Below are 20,593 nucleotides of genomic sequence, written 5' to 3'. Positions count from 1 at the left end.
GCCGACTGCCAGCCAACACACCCTGCCCCTGGCACTCACCAAACCATGCCTGCTGGTCCCCCTGCACCTCGATAGCCAGGCCGAAGTCTGCCAGCTTCACTGCAGCCCCTTTGCACTTGCTGGCCAGGAGCAGGTTCTCCGGCTGCAGGGAGGTGACCGGCACAAGGGTGCACGTTGTTTAAACCCAGAGATGTTATGCAGGATGGGGTGGGGGGGTTATAAAACAGATAAAACAGTGGTTTGCAAGAGACAGGTGCACAGGTCTGAGCCCTGCCCCATGGTGTCTGCAGGGCATGGCTGAGCCTTCACCCCAGAGTCCCAGATGCTGAGCCTGCAACCCCACAGCCCCTCTGCCCCTGGGGACAGAGACACAGCAGCTCTGGCCTTTCAGAGGAAACTTGGCTTTCAGCCTGAGCTTGGATCCCCATACCCTGGAAGGGCGACCTGGGGGCAAGTTGGACCAAAACCTCAAGCTCATCCTTACAAGCAAACTAAATGTTCCCCACAGCCCTGGGGCAGACCGTGCAGTGGCTGGGGCTCCCGTGGCCCTCGGACTCCCACTGGCTGAGAGGCTGCAACAGCCCTCCCTCCCCTCCCTGTTTCCCACTCCTCAGAGACATGGGATGTTGGGGGCTGCTTGAGGGGAAGTTCAGGTATTTCCTGCTGAGATGGTGACCCCCAAAGGGCAAGGAGAAACTCCCAGGGGCCTCAGCACTAGAGGCAGCCCAGGACATCCACCCACCAAGTCCCCTGGCTCTGGTCATCCCCACTACATGGGGCAGGAAGGAGGCCCCTGCAATGACCCCCTGCCCGCTGGGTATCCACAGGTGGGGGGGTTACTCAGGCCCTGACACAGGGAGCAGTGCCCTTGCTCAAGCCAGAAGGACATCTGCTCCCTATCCTGCAACAGCGGCCAAGGAGGCTGCTGTCCCTGGACTGGGGACACTTGGCACTGAGGGCCTGAGGGGGTCCCAGGGCCACTGCATCCCATGGGACCTTCCTGTCCCAGCTTTCAAACCCCATCGGGCTCTGGCCTACCCATCAGCCTCACCATCTCCCAGCGGTGGGGTCTCTCAGCTGCAGGCCTTCCTTGTCCCTGACCAGCAGGGGGCTCCCTGGGGCCCTCAGGTCCCCTTGGCCAGCCTCCCAGGCCACCCCTTCGCCCTGGTGAGTGTCCCGCTGTCCTGGCACTGCTTCCATCTGATGCACTACCCTCGGGATCACACTGCCGCTTGATGAGCCACCAAAAAAGACAAAACAGACGACTCCACCCACTTTTAACACTGGTTGTAAACCTCAGAGATCTTGAAATGTGAAAAAGTGGCCCCCAGAATGAATGACATATGCTATCCCCATGTGCAAAGACTGCCACAGCCCTGAGCTGTGAGCGCCCCTCAGCAGAAACCCAGAGCTTCCTCGAAAGCTCCAGCCATGCCCTACTGAGCAGGTGGGATGAGGCCATGTGCTCCCTTGACAAGGCAGCATTGGGGGCTTCTGTCCCCCACCTCCACCTCCTCATCACCTTGGGGGTCCCAGCCTGCTGGGGCACACGCATCCCTGTCCACCGAGCACCAACCCACAGGCCACTGGACATGGTGATTTTGCCAACGTGAGTGGGTGGAGGTCCCAAGCTCCCCATGCAGCCACATGGAGAAGTCGGACAGAGGAGGGGTCAGGGGCTGCATTTTTCCACCCAGCCCAGAGCAGACTTGCTGTATGTCCCCCCTCCCCAGAGGAAACAGACCAGCAGTTCTTCCGAAGAGAAGGAGCGTTAAGTGAACATGGACCGTAGGAAGCCCTGGGCAAGAAGGCCTGGAGGCTCCAGGGTAGCTCTGAGGCTGTGCCCACCCCTGCTAGGCCACCCAGTGATGCCCCACCCTGGCTCTTTTGCAGCTCCCTAGGATGACATTAACTGCCCTCTGCTCTCTGCCACCCTCCCCAGTGGGGTGACAGCAACCCTACTACTCTGCTGCTTCCTGGGCTGTCACGATCAAGACGGTGGGTTTCTGTCCAGGAGAAAAGGACATCCTGTCCCCCTCAACAGGAGGTTGAGACAGCAAGAATTCTGTTTGTCTCCCAAATTGGGGAGGAGGTACCACTGGCCTCCACTTCTATGCCTTGGCCCCAGAGTTAACCAGATAAATCATGGGGTCTGGTAACAAAATGTCTGTGACCCCTCACAGGAAAACCACTAAGTCCTAGCACCAACCCACATGGCCCCGAGGGGAGCACCTGGGGGCCTCCCAGAGGCGCCTGAGGCTGACTCAGATGAGACAAAGCAGGACATGCCTGGGACGCAGAGATGAGAGGGAGCAGGGGGCACAGTGGCGTGTAAAGGGTATAGGAGAGGGTCCTGGATCTGCTCTTTGTGTGACACTCTCCCCAGAGCAGCGCAAAGATCATCGATGGCCTAAGGAAAGGTGTGACCCCCATTCAGCATGAAAACCAATGGGGAGGTTGGTCTTAAATGCCATCAGGGAGATGGCCCCAGGGTCTGCACTGCTTGCCTGTCTACAGAGAAGCAGCAGGCTGAACCAAGCCTTGGGGAAGGTGGGGTTGAAGAAGGAGGAAAGGAGATTGGAAGGAAGGAAAGGGAGGGAGGAAGGGAGAGGAGGAGCAGAGAGACAGCTAAGCTTCTGAGAGGCCACCCTGTGACCTGGGGGGTGACCAATCTTCTTCTGAACAGAGCCTAGAACTGCTTTGCCCAGACCTGAGCTGGGGGCAGCAGAGACTTGAAGAAAGGGCTGGGAGGACTTGGCACACCCTGGCGAGTCCTGCTCTCACCACCCTGCTCCCAGCGGTGTCAGCCCTGTCACCCGTGTCCCCACCTGCCAGAGTGGAGTCTTGGCGGGGGCTCACAGTTAGACCCTGAGTGGACATTTGTTACTAGCTGATTTCTCTATCGCCCAGGCTGGAGTGCGGGGTAATAGGCTGATTTCTGAAGACTGACCCCTCCCAGCCCTGGAGGTCCGGAGGGGTAGGGAGGGCCATGTGCAGACCCCCCCAACACACAAGTGCACACACATGCACATGTACACACATGCCCAGACATGCACACATGCATACATGCACACATGCATACATGCACACATGTACCCACATGTACACATTCACATATGCATGCACACAAACATGCCCGCACATGTACACACTTGTACACACATGCGTACTCATGCATGCACACAGTCCCCACACATGTGCATGCACACATGCCATATGTATACACACATGCACACAGGCACACATACAGACATGCGACCACCCATGCAGACATATGCACTCACATCTGTAAGTGTGCACATACATGCATATCCCCACACAGGTGCAAGATGCACACACAAGCATGTATACACACGTGCACACACACACAATGCCTCCACCCAGGCATGCACATATGTACACGCGAACCTCCATGTACACACGTACGCACATGCACACACATACTTCTATGCACATGACACATGCACACTTACATACAGGTGCACACACATAAGCATGCACACATGCCTCTAGACATGCATGCACATATGCACACCCTCCACACAGGACGTGCACACACATACCCATGCACATGCATGCACACACTCCTCCATGCATGCACACAAGGACACACACACACATATACCTCACCCCTCCAAGCTCCACAGTGCCCCACACTGTCCAGCCCCTCACACTTCCTTGTACACAGCATGCAGGTACAGACAACAGACACCTGGCACAGAGTGGGGTGGGAACTCACCTTGAGGTCTCTGTGGACGACCCCCATTTGGTGACAATGGAGAACAGCCTCCAGGATCTGCTGGATGCAGTGACTGTGGCAAACAGCAGGTGGGTTAGTGCGAGTGGCCCTGGGGAGCAGCAAGAGGAGGCACTGGGGGCAGGGGCAATGGTGCTGTGTGGCCTGGGGGAACCAGGGGGACAAACTGAGTCAAGGGGAGAGGAGATGCTGGCCAGGAGGGGCCTCTAGGCCTCCTTCCTCACCTCCAAGGCCAGCAACCCTGGCCCTGGCCCTGCCTTCCCCTCTGGGCCCGTATCTGCTCAGAGGGCACGGCCAGGCACACAGAAGTGACTTTCAAAGGAAACACCCCTGTCCCCAGGCTCCTGTTGGCCAAGCCTGACCCTAAGCTGGGCACCCTCAGGAGGGAGGCCAGGCTGAGTCTGTACCCTGCAAGACAGGCTGAGGTGAGCGGGCCGGGCAAGCGGGCTGGAAAACCAAGGCAGGGAAGGGCCAAGGCGGCTGGAGGTGGGGGCAGGGGGCTGCCCTGGTGTGTGAGAAAGCCCCAGGCACCAGGACCCTGCTCTGTGCTGGAGCAGAAATAATGTGCTCGGGCACGTTACTTCATTTTAATAAAAAGTGAAACCTGCCTGGGCGCGGTGGTTCATACCTGTAATCCCAGCACTTTGGGAGGCCAAGGCTGGCGGATCACCTGAGGTCAGGAGTTCAAGACCAGCCTGGCCAACATGGTGAAACCCCGTCTCTACTAAAAATACAAAAATCAGCTGGGTGTGGTGGTGGGTGCCTGTAATCCCAGCTACTCAGGAGGCTAAGGAAGGGAGAATTGCTTGAACCCGGCAGGTGGAGGTTGCAGTGAGCCAAGATGGCGCCATTGCACTCCAGCCTGGGCGACAGAGGGAGACTCCATCTCAAAAAGAAAAAAAAAAAAAAGTGAAACCCAAGCTTCCACATCGGCTGGTGGCTGCCGTGTTGGGTGGCTCAGTTCCAGCAGCACTACTAGGGGCATCTAGCTCAGCTCCCAGGGATCTGAGGGGCTGGGCAGGGGGCTGTGTGCACAGCACTGAGCACATGGAGCTTCCCCTTCAACCCTTCCTCTCGTAGTCAGGGAGGGCTGTCGGCAGAAGTCCTGGGCCCTTCCAGGCCATGACTGGCTGGGAGGAGAGGTCCAAGCTGCTCTCAGGCCACCTCCCTGACACCTGTCCTAGAGCACATCAGACCCAGGGCCACGGAGCCCCTGCACACACCGAGAGGCTGTGGCTTGAATCTGCTTCTGCCCAGGTGCCCCTGGAGCCCAACACAAGCCCTTCCCCAGGGACAGCTCTTCAATGCAGGGTGATAGCCACCACCTCCGAGGCTGCCCTGCTGGGCCTGGAGGCATTTGCCACAGGCTGCCATGCCCACCTGCCTGGGGTCTCAGTCACCGCCCCACTGGGCAGGGTCAAGGGAGGGACAGGAAGACCCCCTCAAGACCCTTCTATCCCAGCCAGATCCTTGGGGACAGGAGGGTGACCAGGGTCAGCAAAATGAGTGGGCTTTGTTTTCCTAACAGCAAATTCAGAGAGGACACAGGAGGCCAGCCCTCTTCCTCAAATAGCTCCCAGCCCTCCTGGTCCCATCTGTACAGCGTCAGCCATTGCATTAAAAAGTGAATCTGAGCTTCCTCCTGAAGAAATCCAGCCCTCAGAGTCCTAATGGGTGATGGACTCCTGAGGTGTGTGGGGTCAGGAGAAGCCAGGCCCAAACTCATGGGAGACAGCCCCTTGGTGGTGTCACTTCAATGTCACCAAGAGTGGGAGCCACAATCCTATCTCCATGCTCCATATGCCCTGGGGTGTCCCGCTTTCCCTCCTCCCCATGTGCCCTGGGGTGTCCTGCCTTCCCTCCTCCCCATGTGCCCTGGGGTGTCCTGCCCGTTTGTTGAAACATCCTCCCTTCTCCCTAGCCTATGCCTAGAGACTTCCTGGCCTCTCTTCTGCTCCTGCAACTCCCGTAGGGGGCTGTGTCCCTGAAGTCATCTCATGGCAAGCCACTATGAGGAGCATCTACTTCCCATGCTGCCCTCATCTGCCTGGACCACCCCCTCCTCCTTGTTCCCGAGGAGGCCCAGCATCTGTTCCTTTGAATGGCCAACTGTGTCCTGGCAAGGCCTGTGAGCCTAAGCATGGCTGGCTGGCTGGGGTGGGGGCTTCCCTCTGGTGGGCCGACTCAGCCTCCCTACGGAACGGGAAGCCTGGGCAGTCGAGGATAAGGCTGTGGGGTCAGATATCCACAGCCATCCAGATGGGTCCAGATGCAGAGTGAGCTCAGCGTGGCCCTCCCAGGGGCCAGCTCCTTCATGCACTGCTGCGTGGTGTGGACGGTAGCAGTGCTGGCCAGATCCTGTGGTCAGTATTGGCCCTGGTTTGTCCTGGGAAGGGCATAGATCTTGGGCTCCTCCTGTCCAACTGTGTGCACTTTCCCCCAGCCCATCACCTCCCTGATGGCTGGACTTTCCTCTGCCTTTGGACACTCTCCTGGTGGAGTGATGTGTGCAGAGGTTGTGGTCACCAGGAAGTGCCACCTCCCTGGACACCAACAGGGGCTCGGCCTGCACCACATGCACCTCACAGACTACTACTGAGGGCGAGAGTTGAACCTTCCTCCTCGACCTTCTTTCAGCCTCAGACTTACTGAGTCCTGGCCGCAGCTCTGGCCACGCCCTGTATCCTCCTTCCTCCCCAGCTGTCATCGCCCCCTGACTCCACAGTTGGCTCACCCAGTCCTCCTCGGCCTCCCCTGCTGGTGGTGCAGGGCCCCAAACCAATGCCAGAGACCGGGACTATGGGGCCAGCATTGGGTCTGCACCTCTCCATGGTGTCCTTGAGGGTATGACGGGGACTTGGCACGTGTTGCTGAGATCAAGTCCGCCCGGTCCATTGTCACGCAGGCTCCAGGCCCTGCAATCGCATGCTCAGGATTGAGTTGGCTGAGCAAGCCAGGGGTCCCCAGAACAAGGCTGGGCCAGGCTGCACCCAGCAGGGTAGGTGGGATGGGACAACCACCTGGCCTGGGACAGCCCATTCAGGGCAGTCCCCTGCACTTTAGGGACCTGTCCTCATATTGCCCTTGTCCTGGTGCAATCTGAGACCACGGCCCTTGGAGGATGTGAGACTCACAGTCACACCATCTTGTCTGCCCTCACTTTCTGTTAACATCGGTGTCTTCTCTAGGAAGGGCCGACCCTCTCTAGGTTTGTTTTTGTTTTTTCATGTTTTGAACAGTTTAAGATGTCACTTTTGTGATTAGAATTGTTCCCAAGCAGCATTTGGGACATTACGCTCAGCCTGGGCTCTGATGTCCTCCCCCTCCACGGACAATCAGCATTGCATCAAGTCCCTTCAGCCATCTTTCAGTAGCAACATTGCTTTTTTTTTTTTTTTGAGACAGAGTCTCGCTCTGTCACCCAGGCTGGAGCGCAGTGGCGCGATCTCGTCTCACTGCAATCTCCACCTCCCAGGTTCAAGCGATTCTCCTGCCTCAACCTCCAGAATAGCTGGGATTACAGGCATGCGCCACCACGCCAGGCTAATTTTTATATTTTTAATAGAGACGGGGTTTCACCATATTGGCCAAGATGTTCTCGATCTCCTGACCTTGTGATCTGTCCGCCTCGGCCTCCCAGAGTGCTGGGATTACAGGCATGAGCCACCGTGCCTGGCCACCACATTGCTTTTTAAGTTTTTTTTTTTAAAAAATGGGTTCTAAATGTTTTGAACTTTGCTTTCCCTGTTTGAAGAAGACATGGGCACCCTTCAGTTTCCCCATAAACTCCAAAATAAGACCCTGCTTCCTCCTAAGAGGAATTTCCAGCTTTGTTCATTAGAAATGAGTTCAGAAAAGCAATGACTGGCATGTTTCTTCTTGTTCCTTAGATGGGGCTATTCCAGAAATCCATCAGCTGCTCCACGGCAGCAGCTCTTGGCCCTTGGCAGGTACCAGGCAGGGCATTAGTACACTTGCCCTGGCTGCGTCTATGTGGTTTGGAAAGCACCTCCCTGCCTGGGTCTGGCCAGGAGGCCTCGGCCCATCCTGTCCCGCGCCTGTCCTTCTTTACCTCTGTCTCAGCCCAACCCTGACTGTTCAGACATGGGGCTCCGCCCTGGGGGTAAGTCAAGCTCCCTCCTTTGCTACAGTCCTGCCCCGAGTTTGTGGCGATGCTTGTGGGGTAGGGGCCCACAGGGGCCTCTGTCAGACTCTCCACCAAGCTCCACTGCTTGAAGGCTGAAGCTCACGCACAGAGAGCAAAGCCGCCATGGCCCCAGGCAGGGCGCGAGGCTCACCCAGAAAGAAAGGAGCCCAAGGCTGCTGAAGCCCGAGGAGGGGCCCCATGCTGAGGCTGTCGCACCAGCAGGGCCAACCCAGGAGGGGCTCTCCAGGAGGCTCCTTCCCTCTCCATGTCCCCTCTCCCACTCAGCCTCCAAAATCACTGCCCGGATCCTGGCACTCTCTACAGGACGCAGGCCGTGTGCCCCATCGCTCCCCACAGTCTGGCTATGGAATGCCCTCCATTTGAGCTCCAAACCCTCAATGGAGGCAGTGGAGTTTCTAAGAGAACATCTCTTCTGGCTGGTTCCAAGGGACCCCATACACCAGGGGTGCTCTCTGCATCGGGAGTCCTGTGAGAGGAGGTGGGGAGACCTGGGTCAGAGCAGGGAACACTACAGTTTGCTCTGGCAAAGGTTCCTGGGACCTGAACAGCCTGAGCATTTCCTGAGGACGCTAGAAATCCCTCACTTCTCCCTTCCTGAGCCTACCCTGAGGCTGCTCCAGACCTCGCCAGGCCAGCTCTGCGGTCCCCCGGCCCACAGCAGAAAATCTGGGGTTCAAGCAGGTGGGACTCCTGCTGCCAGGCCAGGCACCCGAGGGCCCACCACGGGGAGGGGCTGTGGGTGTGTGGGGGGTGCTGTGTGCCCATCAGAGACTCAGACTGAGGGGGGAGATGCTAAGCAAGAAGGCAAGGCTGCGCCTGTGGACTGGGCAGAGGGGCTGGCGCTGTGGAGGGAACTGGCCTGGTGTGATGAGGAAGCCACACGTGACCCCTTCACCCCCATGGCTGGAGCTGCCCCATTCCAGCCTCCACCTGGGGCGGCGAGGGGTGCAGCATTCTGGGCAGGCTGACTCTCAAGCTGACCCCCAGAGTGGGGGATAACAGGTTGTGTCTCCTTCCCCAAACCTGATGAACACAAAGACTCCTAAACCACACAGGGGCCAAGACGGATCCACAGGAGCAGAGGGGGCTCTGGGGGCTGCAGTACATCAATAAGGAGGCAGAGGGAGCACAGGAGAGGGTGGGGCACAGGGGGACAGGGGAAAGGGCTGGAGGCGGCAGGTGAGGAGGAGGGTGGGAGTGAGAGGCCTGTGATGGGGCACAGGCAGGGGGTGGGGGTGGGGGAGGGTGGGGCTGTGGTCTAAGGCACTCCTGAGCCCTAGCTGTGGGGTCCGATCTGCTGATGGGAGGCTCTAGGAGGCCACATGCCCCCACCCTTGCCCAGCATCTGTCCACCCCTCAGGGCACTCCACCCACCCCAGGATCCCACCTGCCCCGGCAGGTGTCTGGATGGGCCAGCAGGGACCCTTAAGTCCACCTGGCCAGCAGGCAGGCAGCAGCACACTCTGTGACATATCTCACCCCAGAAGCTCAGAGCAGGGGGACAGGGCTCCGTTCCACTTTCTACTTTTCTTCTAAGTATAGTATAAAGGAAAACCTCGTCTTCGTCCGCTCCAAGTGCACAGGCCTCTGCAGGCTGTTCTGCAAAGTCCCTCAAGGATCCTTAGAAAAGAAGCCAGTGTCCCGAACCCCACAGAAGTCTGGGGCCAAGAGACTCGCCAGCTCTGTCCCTCTCCCTGCCTGGCTCTAGGGGAGGCCCAGTGGCACCAGAGCTGCTCACACTGCCCATCAGGAATGCGGGCCATGTCACGATGGGCAGTTTCCTACTGGTGCAGAGGCAAGTCACATCAAACTACTTCTGCTACTTGAAAAAAATTCATTTTTCTGGATCAGAAATGTAATACACACTCATTTTAAAAAGTTTTTTTTTTTGAGACAGAGTTTTGCTCTTGTTGCCCACCCAGGCTGGAGTGCAATGGCGCAATCTCAGCTCACCGCAACCTCCGCCTCCTGGGTTCAAGCGATTCTCCTGCCTCAGCCTCCCGAGTAGCTGGGATTACAGGCATGTGCCACCACGCCCGGCTAATTTTGTATTTTTAGTAGAGACGGGGTTTCTCCATGTTGGTCAGGTTGGCCTGGAACTCCCGACCTCAGGTGATCCGCCCACCTCGGCCTCCCAAAGTGTTGGAATTACAGGTGTGAGCCACCACGCACGGCCTAAAAAGAGTTTTTAAATAGACAAAGATACAAATTTAAAATCATCCACAATTTCACCACCTAGCGAGGTCCTCCGTTAGCCTTATTTATGTATTTATTTTCTGGAGACAGGGTCTTGCTCTGTCACCCAGGCTGGAGTGCAGTGGCATAATCTCGGCTCACTGCAACTTTGAACTCCTAGGCTCAAACCATCCTCCCACCTCAGCTTCCCAAGTAGCTGATGTGCATGTGTGCCACCATGCCTGGCTAATTTTTTTTAAGTTTTTGGTAGAGAGGGGGTCTCATTATATTGCCCAGGCTAGTCTCAAACTCCTAGCCTCAAGCAATCCTCCTGTCTTGGCCTCCCAAAATGTTAGGATTACAGGTGTGAGATACCATGCCTGGCCTCAGGTTGTTTTTTTTTTTTAAATACACATCTCTGTGGCAGAGCAGGGTGGGCAGAGCCCAGTGGGCAGGGAGTAACGCTGTCAGCTGTCCCTGAGGTGAGATGTACTGTTACGAGAGACATCCTTGTCAGGTGTCAGGATGGCATCTGGCCTGGGCCACAGCAGGCTACCAGTGGCCTATGCTTCCAGGGACAGGGCCCTGTCACCTCCCCAGCTGACATCTGCCATCCCTCAATCTGGTCTCCAGCAGCCGGGCCACAAACAGCCATCTCTGAGACCATCTGTCCCTCTTCATCCCCCCAGGGAGGGCTGGCCTTGTGGGAAGGGCTGCCCGAGGGTCCACAGGAAGCCCCACCTGGATGGAGCCCAAGTTCCTCCATTCCATCCTCACACTGGGAGGCCCATAGACCCAGGGCCAAGCCCTCTGAACAGGGCCTTGGGCGTGGAGGGGAGGTGGCCTCTTGGCTCTGCGCTGAGGTTACAAGCTTCCTTTGGCTTCATGCCTGTCAGTCTGGGGTGTGGGTGAGCAGGGATGCTCAGGACCAGACGTGGGTTAGAAAGAGCAGCAGGAGTGGGTGAAGGAGGGATAGTGAGGGTATAAAGGAAGAGGGACAGGACAGTGTGAGGGCTCTGCACCCACCTGGCATCAGCCTCGCTGTAGTACTCTCTCGCCACAATGTCTTCAAAGAGCTCCCCACCAGTGACCCTATGGGAGAAGCATGAAGGGGTCACAGATTCTGGAGACCCCTGTCACACTGCACTGTCACCTCCATTACTACTACCACCACCATCACCACTATCATTACCATCACTCCCATCATCACTAATGTCACCATCACCAGCATCATCACAATCATCACCACCACCAACTACCATTATCACCAACCACCATCACTATCACTACCACCATCACCACCAACCAACATCACCATCACTACCACCATCACCACCAACCAACATCACCGTCGCTACCACTATCACCAGCATCATCACCACCACCACCAACTACCATCACCAACCACTATCACCACCACCACCCCCCCACCACCACCACCATCACCACCACCACCATCACCACCACCACCATCACCACCATCACCATCACTACCACCACCACCATGACCATCACCAACACCACTACCATCATCATCACCATCACCACCATCATCACCATCATCACACCATCACCATCACCACCATCACCATCATCACCACCATCACTGCCATCACCACCATGACCATCACCAACACCACTACCATCATCATCACCATCACCACCATCATCACCATCATCACACCATCACCATCACCACCATCACCATCATCACCACCATCACTGCCATCACCACCATGACCATCACCAACACCACTACCATCATCATCACCATCACCACCATCATCACCATCATCACACCATCACCATCACCACCATCACCATCATCACCACCATCACTGCCACCACCACCATCACTATCACCATCACCACCATCACACCATTACCATTATCATCACCACCACCTCCACTGCATTACCATCATCACTCGGGACTGACAGCTTACTAGTGCTTACTTATCTATAATGACATTTAACATTTCAGTCCTCACAACCACTCTATGACTTTGGCCACTATTATACTCCATTTTTATGGATGAGAAAACAAATTTCAAAGATTTGGTGACTTGCCCAGAGTGGGCAGCACAGGAGCTTTGTCTCAGAATCTCCATTGTTACACCCAGGCCTTGTGACTCAAATTCCAAGTCTGAGAAGATCTGGTCTCCCCTCCTCAATACTCTCCCACCCCCACTTCGGGCCAGAGTGGTGGCCCTCACACAGGATCAGAGCCCAAAGACACGGTGCCTAAATCTGGCCTCCTTGGTGGCCTGGGGTCTTGAGGTGTTCAAGTCCCATCTCTAGGAGAACAGAGATGACAGGCAGAAGGGAGGTCTCTGCCCACTCTCCTGTCCTGTGTCTCTACCCAGTGAGTAGTCATTGGGCCCTATGGTCAGGATAGACCCTGTGAGCAGAAGCCACAATCTGAAGGGCCTCAGGGAGCCAGGTAATGTGGGCATGGAACAAAACGGTGGAGGGGCTGGATGCATGACAGGGGAGTAGGACGGAGCCCTCTGCAGGTCTGGCCAAGCCCCTCACATACTTAGCCTGCTTGAGTCTGCTGGTAGACTCCCCTAGAAGCTCTCACCCCTGAGAAGGTTAGAGTCTCTGCTCCCACACCACTTCCTGTGACCCTATGTGTGGGGCAGGCCTGTGGGGTCCGAGCCCCTCCTCTGCCTCCGCACCCTCTTCCCCATCTCCCCGCCTGCTCCACTGCACTGCCCAGGCACTGTGGCTTCTCTATCTGCCTGGCAGTTTTCCCCATTGGTTCTGGAAAGTAGGGCTTAGGTCTTCCTCATTTTTGGGCCCAGCACTTGGGGCTGGGCTGGTCCACGGCAGGGAAGACCCAGGGAGTGGGTCTGTTGAACATGTGACCTTGGCACATGTGGGTGCTCTCTCAGCACCAGAGAAAAAGAAAAGTGAGCATGTGTTGAATGTCGTCGGCTCACCCCTGCTCCAGCTAAACGCATGCCCTGATGATCCCATTGAATCCCCTCAGAATCCTTCGAGCAATGTGAGGGTGAAATGCACTGGGAAGACACCCAAGTCCCTGGCACCTAGCAGGGCATTAAAGGACTGGGCATTCCCTTTCCTTTCCCCATTTTTCTGTCCAGGCTGGGGGCTGGGGGCAGGGGCTCTGCCTCTGTTACCTGACTGGCTCTGCTGTTCTGTGTCCCCGACCAGCACCTAGCATGCGACCTGGAGCTCTGCTCACCCTCACTCACTCCCCTGCATGCCTCTCCTCTCACTCCTCATGGGCCAGCACATTTCTACAGCCAATCAACCACCACACCGACCACAAGGAGACAAAACAGTGTTGACGGGGCCCTTCCCAGGGTCATCTGGCCGGGCTCCTGAGCTTGGCCTGTCCGTGTGAGGGGGTGTGTGTGCATGTGCTCACATGTGTAGATGCCTGTGTGTGCCCTTGTGTACATGTATACTGGCTTGTGCATGGCTTGTGAGCACATGTGCATGTGTGTCTGCGTGTCTGTCTGTACCTATGTGTGCCCATGCGTGCACTCATGTCATGTATATTGTTTTGCATGTGTGCATGTGTGCATGTGTGCCTGTGTGTGCCCTTGTGTACTGGTAGAGCAGTTTGTGCATGCACACACATGTGTGCATGTGCGTCAGTGTGCATGTTTGTACATATGTGTGCTTGTGTATACATGTGCATTGGGCAGGCAGGAGGATCAAAACCCACATCTAGCCCAGGCAAGGGCCTGGCATGCCCCAGTGTTGTGCTGTAACTGTCTAGGTCTTGGCACACATTGAACACAGATTAGGCTCTGTAGACGCTGAGTCCAGGCACAGAACAGTGGCTAAAAGGCCTTAAGGTCTTGAGCCGGGGCTGCAGCCCAGAGTCCCTCCAAGGGGTGCCTCACTAGGGCTGATGTCAGGCCCTCTGGGGTGCTCTGTGTGCTCAGGAAGCTGCAGTTTGGGCTGGTGGGCACCTGGGACTCCCTGGCCAGGGCCATCTAGTGGTTCAGTTTCAGGGAAGGGAGTTTGCTCCTCCACCCACGTTGGGGAGTTTGGGAAACTCAATGCTGGCCCAGGAGGGACATAGTCTGGGAAGGCACACATATGACTCCATGGCCCCCTTTCCTTAGGCTGTGGGGGACATACGGCTGATTCTAGGCTTCAGCCATGGTGCCTATGGGAGCTTCTGTCCTCTGGGTGTGCAGGTGTGTGTGAGACCCTCTATTCCTAGGCCTGGTCCTCAAGCCCTGTGACATTCCCAAGCAAGGGGAGTGGGGATATCTGTCAATCCCCCAGAATCCACAGAGTCCCCAAACTACTATGGGGCCTCAGGGTCTCCTGAGGGCGATGCCAGCCAACTCCAGAAACTGCTGTCCCGGCCCTCTGCTGGCCTGGAGGCTGGCTGAGGCACAGGGGCCAGGGAGGTGGGTGGGGAAGACATGGAGGGTCCTTCCTGACTCACCAGCCAATCTCCTCTTCCCAGCCTGCCTCAGGGCCTCCACTGACACCTGCCTGGCATATGCTTGGCAAGGCGGGAGACATGAGAGTCTCTCAAATGGGCACACACACATGCACGAACACACCACCCTTTCTCCTCCTCGGCTCCTGTAACACATGCAGCCATCTGTTGGCCACCAAGGCCCCTGGACCGGACCACCCCCCACCCCACAGTCTCTCCATTTCCTGGGAAAAGAGGCTGGTGGAGGTGTGGTGGGGCACACAGGTGTGGCAGCAAGCCTGCCAGCTCCCCAGGGCCACTGGACAGACATTTCAGGACACAGCCTCAGCCAGGCAGTGGCAACTGTGTCCTGGGTCAGCCCCAGTCACCTGGCTGGTGATTCGACTTGGTGTCTTGTGGGACATGCAGGGGAACCTGAGAGGTGGCCAAGCCCCTGCAGGGACAGTCTCAGCTTCTCTAGGCTGAGAACCTCACGTGGACAGAGGCCTCCTCAGGCCTACATGTGCCATGGCCTGACGTCTGTCACTTGAGGAAGGAGGAGCTGAGAGGGCAGACCCCACGCAGGCGCGTCCTATCTCTGCTTGGCCTGCATGCTCACAGCAGCCATGGGGAGGGCCTGGGGGTAACCATGGCAATAGCACCAAGGCTGGGCTTCTCTGGCTGTGCGGCCACCTGGAGGCCACAGGGGCAGGCTAAGGTCTATGGGCCCTTGCCCAGGTCAGGGTCCTGGAGCAGCACTGACTCACAGACAGCTAAATATAGCGCTGCTTAGCAGGAACTGTCAAAAGTGAGGGAGATGAGATCACTGCTTCTAAATCCGGCAGGAAGTGAGAGGCGGCAGCGGCCCCAGACACCTTCTCACTGAGCTACTGCACACATACTCATGAGACACTCACACATGCACATTCATGCAAACACACACATACACATGCATGCACACACATGCATACACTTGTGCCAGCGTACCCACATGCACACACCTCCACACGCTCACTCATACATTCACACAATACACATGCACATGTATGCACATCCCCACCCATATGGACCCTGATTTCATGTGCTCACGCACCCCCACGTGCAAACACCCACACACATGCATACATGTGCACATGATCACATTTCACAGCCACACTCATAAACACACACATGTGCACTCACGCCAGCCAGTGGTGCCCTAGTCCAGCTGGGATGAGGGCACCAAGGAAAGGAAGGTGAATGAAGCTGCTGACTGACTATCCCTCTGGGGTCCACCCACCCACTGCCTCCAGTGTGCCCTGTTCTGTGTGGAAGAGAAGGGGAGTCCAGGGTGTCAGTCCTGCCTCTGTGGGCCTCAGTAACCCTGGTGCAAAGCAAATGAGGAGAGGCGAGGGAAGCTAGGCCGGGCACAGCTTGGAGCAAGGGGACCAGCAGCAGAAGCACACTCAAGGGAGTGGCCAGCCCACGGGTAGGGACTATTCCCTGGGGCTGGGGAGGCTGCATATCCCACCCTGAGCCAAGGCTGGGAGTGAGTGCGGCGAGAGTCCCCAGCTCTGGAACTTACAGATCGAAGACCAGGTAGTGGAAGCCCTCCTCGGAGATGCTGTCGTGGAGACGCACTGTGGGGACAGAGAAGCCATGAGGGGCTGGCAGTAGCCCAGGACACACCCCCTGCCTGCCTCCATACCTGTCCAGGCACACCACCAGCTATGTAAGCCCTAGGGTTGCCCAGAGGATCAGGCTGGGTAGGGCCTGGGTGGGCAGGCCAGAGGGCAGGGCTGAGCAGAGTGCTTTGGGCCCTGAGGACCAGCTGGCCACCCAGCGAGCACCCACAGGGCCTCAGGGCAGTGCCACTGCCCTCAGCTGCCAGTGCCTCGCCCTCAGCTGCCAGTCTGGTCACCTGTCTCCTTCTGCCAGAGAGAGACCAGGCCCTTTTGGTCCCAGCCTGGGCATCAGCTGCTCCCAAACACCATGGAGATTAACAGGAGGAGCTCACACCGCCAAACCGCAGAAAGGAGCTGCCGTGAAGCTCCACATGAGGAGAAGCTGGGACAAAAACCACCATTATTCGCCTTGGGTCTTCCCAGGGCTGCCTTCCGCCTTCAGGCTCTGTGTCTCTGCTGTGTCCTGCCAGCACAGGCTGGCGGGCAGGGTCCCTGCCCAATGCAACATCATCCAAAGGTTTGGGCCCTGAGCTCCGATTCCAGAGCTGGCATGGTCAGCAGGATGGACCACCATCATTCCCTCCTTCCTCCTTGCACAACTTCCCATGACAATCTATGTGCAGTGTGCCTGGCCCTGGAACTCTGCCTGGCGCAGGGCAGGAGCTGGTCAGGATGTGATGAATGAACGAGCGGATGAAGAGGCGCGGGAACAGTGAGTGATTTCAGCACAAAGCAAGCAACCTCAAGGCCTGCTTTTCCTTGAGCTGGAGATGTGCCCTGTACTAAGCAGCAAATATTTTCTAGGAATGACTCATTTTGGACACTCTCCCACATGCCGATCCTGATGATTGCTAGAACAACGAGGACGACGACAGCCAACACGCTGGGGCTGTTCTAAGCACTTTGTGTGTGTTATTTCATTTAACCTTCCCAACCACCCCGAGAAGTTACAGATGAGGAAGCTGAAGCGCAGGGAGGTTAGGTAAGCAGCTGATAGTCACACAGCTCACAAAAGGCAGAATAGGGCTGTGGATTCAGCGGGCAGTCCGGTTTGAGGGCCTGCACTGCACCAGCCTTATTCTCTCCAGTCCTCAAGTCCTGGGAAGATGAACCTCTGAGGTGTGGCTCTCCTCTACCACTTGAGACTGGGCCACAGACGCTGAACGGGTAAGGCGTAGCCGCCTTCTCCTAGGTTCGCAGGCCCCTGGGCCTCAGGCACAAGCAGCCCCTTCCTCGCATGCTCCGGTGCTGTCCCAGTTTCTAACTGGCTGCCAGTGCCCTCCCTCCTCTGGCTCTGGTTCTCCCAGGGGCCCAGCCTGATAGCGTCCTTACATCCGGGAACTCCATGTGGTCTCTGGGGCCTAGGCCTCATCTTGCAGATTCCTGGACTCCAGCAGCCCCATACCGATGGCCCTCCTTAGCCCCTAAACCTCAGGCAAAACGCCCTCCACCAAGGGCAGGCCAGGCCCCAGAAGCCTCCACAGAATCAGAAAATAAAGGGCGAGCCCAGCCCCTGCCACTTGCACTGGCTGTGTGACCTGGGGCAGGTTGCTCAGCCCATCTAAGCCTCAATCTGCCCCTCTGTGAAATAGGATAAATAGCACCTCTTCACGGGGTGGCCGTGAAGATCAATTATGTAACCTTTGTGGTGCTCTAAGACAGTGAGCACTAGGTAAACCACAGCTCTGTGACCATCACTGTCACCATCATCACCTGAGTGTGAAGAATCCCAGGTGACCAACACTCAGCACCAGGGTCTGGGGCCCACTTAAGAGTCCTGGGGCTTTTGCAAGCCCAGTGCAGAAAGACCTGCTCCACTTCTCTGCCTCAGGCCCAGCAGCCCAGCCTTCTCCTCTCTGCCCCCACCAAGCCCCATTCTCAAAGAGCAAGGTTTTCCCCAGACCATGTCCTGGGTCAGTGCCCTGGGCGGAGGGCAACTCTTACCCACCAGGGCTGTCTGTGAGCTGATGCTGGCCTCTGCTAAGCAGGGACTCCACCAGCTAAGGCACTCATCTGAAACCAATGTCCCCTTTCCCTCTCACCCCTCCCTGGCTGATTTCTGTCCCAAGAGCACGGATGCCCTCTCACTAGGTCCCCTGGACCCTCTCTTCACTCCTAGGCTCCCATTCTACCCAGGCTGGCCTCTGCGTCCCTAAGACATGGCGGATCCTGGAGGCCCACCAACATCCCGCTTCTAGGACTTGCCTGTGAAATCTCTGGAGTTAAAAAGCTCACCCCTCCCCACTCCTTTCTAGTGGGGGCTGCCCAATAAGCCCAGTTGGGGGCCTAGCAGGCTGGCCCCTCTGAGCTGCCCCACCTGGGACATGCTTCATGAAAATCACACACTCAAAGCAGAGGTGGTCCCAGGGGCCATGGAGGGGATACCCCCACGGGCAGCTCCAAGGGAGGCCCTGTCATCTATGAAGGTACCTCACTGCTCCCTGGGGGCGCTGCAGGGCTGATCTCACGGTGGGGGCTGCCCCTGCCCTCAGGCGCCCACCTCCCCATGCATGCCTGGTGGGCTGGTGCAGAGGCAGATGGGCTCCGAGGAGGCAGTTGGGGGGGAAATCCCACCTCCTCAGCAGGAAGCAGGTTGCTCAGGCCAGATGGAGCACTGGGGGTCTGTGTGGGGAGTCTGGGCCATGTGCATGTGGACACTTTTAAAAAAAACATTTTTAACTTTTTAAAAATAGTTATATACTTATTTTAGTGGTTTAAAAGAAAACCTAACTGGCACATCAGACGGCAAATTCACAGACAGGGCTAAGTAAAAAAGTGAATTGTCAGAAAATCTATTTAAATAAAAACAGTAAGCAAATAACACTGGGCAGCATACAGAGGTGGCAAATAAATAAAGTCCTGGGTTACTAAGAGGAAGCAGGATGAAGAGTCCAGTCTGGATGCCGTGGGCTGGCGGGCAGCGGCAAATCTCGCCAGGGGCTAAGATGCAGCAGCAGGACCCTGAGGGCCCGCCTGGGGCTGCAGCCTGGCCCCAGGCCCTGGAGTTGGGGCTGCCGCTTTCCATGCTGGGGTCCTGCTGGGTCCAATGGGGCACCTGCCCCTCTGCCCAACTCATTGGTGAAGCATCAGATGAGGCAAGGTGGTTCCAGCCCCCTAAACCAGGTGATGAGGGTCTGGCGACCTTCGGAGCCAGGCCGAGGTGAGTGTGTGGATGCCCCAGGCTCCTAAACAGGCTCCCGGTCCCCAGCTGTTCCTTTGGAACAGGCACGCCTGGGCTCCTCCTGGCCTAAGTGAATCAGAGCTTTGGAGGAAAGGGCCCAAAATCCAGAGGAAAGGGCCCAAAATCCACCTGACAGCTCCCCAGGTGCCTCCGAGGCCAAGAGCGGCTGCCATCCCCAGGGTGTTTCCTGGCTGCTCCCAGACAAAGGCAAGGCCTGAGCTCCAGGCTCCAGATACCCCTGTGGAGCAGCTGACTCTGGGCCAGGGTCACTTGACCCTAGACCATAGTTCCAGAAGCCCTGGGCCAGCGCAAGAAAACAGTCAGGGGCTCTCAGCCTGAGGACGGCATGTGCTGGGGTCTTTGGTCAGTCTTTCTTTTCCTTGTAATTGGGCCATCTTGTGGCTTTTTTTTGAGGCCACAGAGTGTTGAGGCCCCTGTGTGTTCTCAGCAGAATGGCGGCTCAGTGTTATGGAGGCTCAGAGTTATGGGGGTCACATGCTGGGCACTCGCTCAGCGGAGGGCTCTGTGAGGAATGTGTCCTTTACCTTCCTCTGCACCAGTGCCACAGACAAGACCCAAAGGACAGAGTGGGGTGGGGAAGGACCTGTCCAGTCGGGTGGAACTGGGCACCCAGAGCCCCACCTTGGGGCTGCCCTGGCTCTGAGCACCCCTGGGAATCACGTCACATACGACAAAGTCCTCAAGTTCAGGGCAGAAGAGGGGGCGTCCTCAGGGGCTTCTGGTGGGATATTTCAACAGAGAAGAAAAGGAAGTCTTTCTGCATCTCTTTGAAAGTCTGATAGAGAAACCGGAATGGGCTGCTGTCCGGGGGAGGGTGGGGACCCATCCCCCCTCCCTACCCGAGGCCGCTCACCGATGTTGGAATGCTTCAGAAGGCGGCAGATCCGAGCCTCTCTCTCCAGTTTCTGGTGATCTGGGGGACAGAAAAAACAAGGCGTCACCTCCTGTGCCAGCAACTGGTGGCCCACGGATCGTCCATGTCAGGAGAGGCCCACGAGGGTGTGCCAGGGCCTCTGACGAAGAGAGGAGTGGTTGTGACCCCACAGTGAGTAGTCGTGCCCCCACCAAGGGAACACCCTTTGTGGCACCCCCTGGGCCACTGGTGGCAAGGCTGGGGCAGGGACCAGCCGGCTTATGTTTGGGGTGGGTGGAGAGGCCCATTCGGGTGGTGAGCGCTACTAACTCGGGGCTAAAAGTTTCCCTGGATGATTCAA

General features: G+C 57.2%; 1 protein-coding gene across 13 annotated transcripts in view; it reads right to left on the bottom strand.

Annotated features, from left to right (window-relative positions):
- Positions 1–20,593, bottom strand: part of CAMK2B (calcium/calmodulin dependent protein kinase II beta) — a 108,380-nt gene that overhangs the window by 26,115 nt on the left and 61,672 nt on the right. For all 13 annotated transcript variants that reach the window (XM_030797202.1, XM_030797197.1, XM_030797198.1 and 10 more), the window contains exons 3-7: positions 20,233–20,292; positions 16,078–16,132; positions 11,127–11,192; positions 3,740–3,812; positions 40–142 (exon numbers count right to left, since the gene is read on the bottom strand). In XM_030797202.1, the coding sequence (XP_030653062.1) occupies positions 40–142; positions 3,740–3,812; positions 11,127–11,192; positions 16,078–16,132; positions 20,233–20,292 (357 nt within the window). The remainder of the gene's footprint in view (positions 1–39; positions 143–3,739; positions 3,813–11,126; positions 11,193–16,077; positions 16,133–20,232; positions 20,293–20,593) is intronic.

This window comes from Nomascus leucogenys, chromosome 17 (genome assembly GCF_006542625.1).
Source record: "Nomascus leucogenys isolate Asia chromosome 17, Asia_NLE_v1, whole genome shotgun sequence".
In the NCBI taxonomy this organism is placed as follows: Eukaryota; Metazoa; Chordata; class Mammalia; order Primates; family Hylobatidae; genus Nomascus; species Nomascus leucogenys.
Note: the sequence above shows the minus strand (reverse complement) of the source record. Positions and strands in the feature narration are given on the sequence as shown.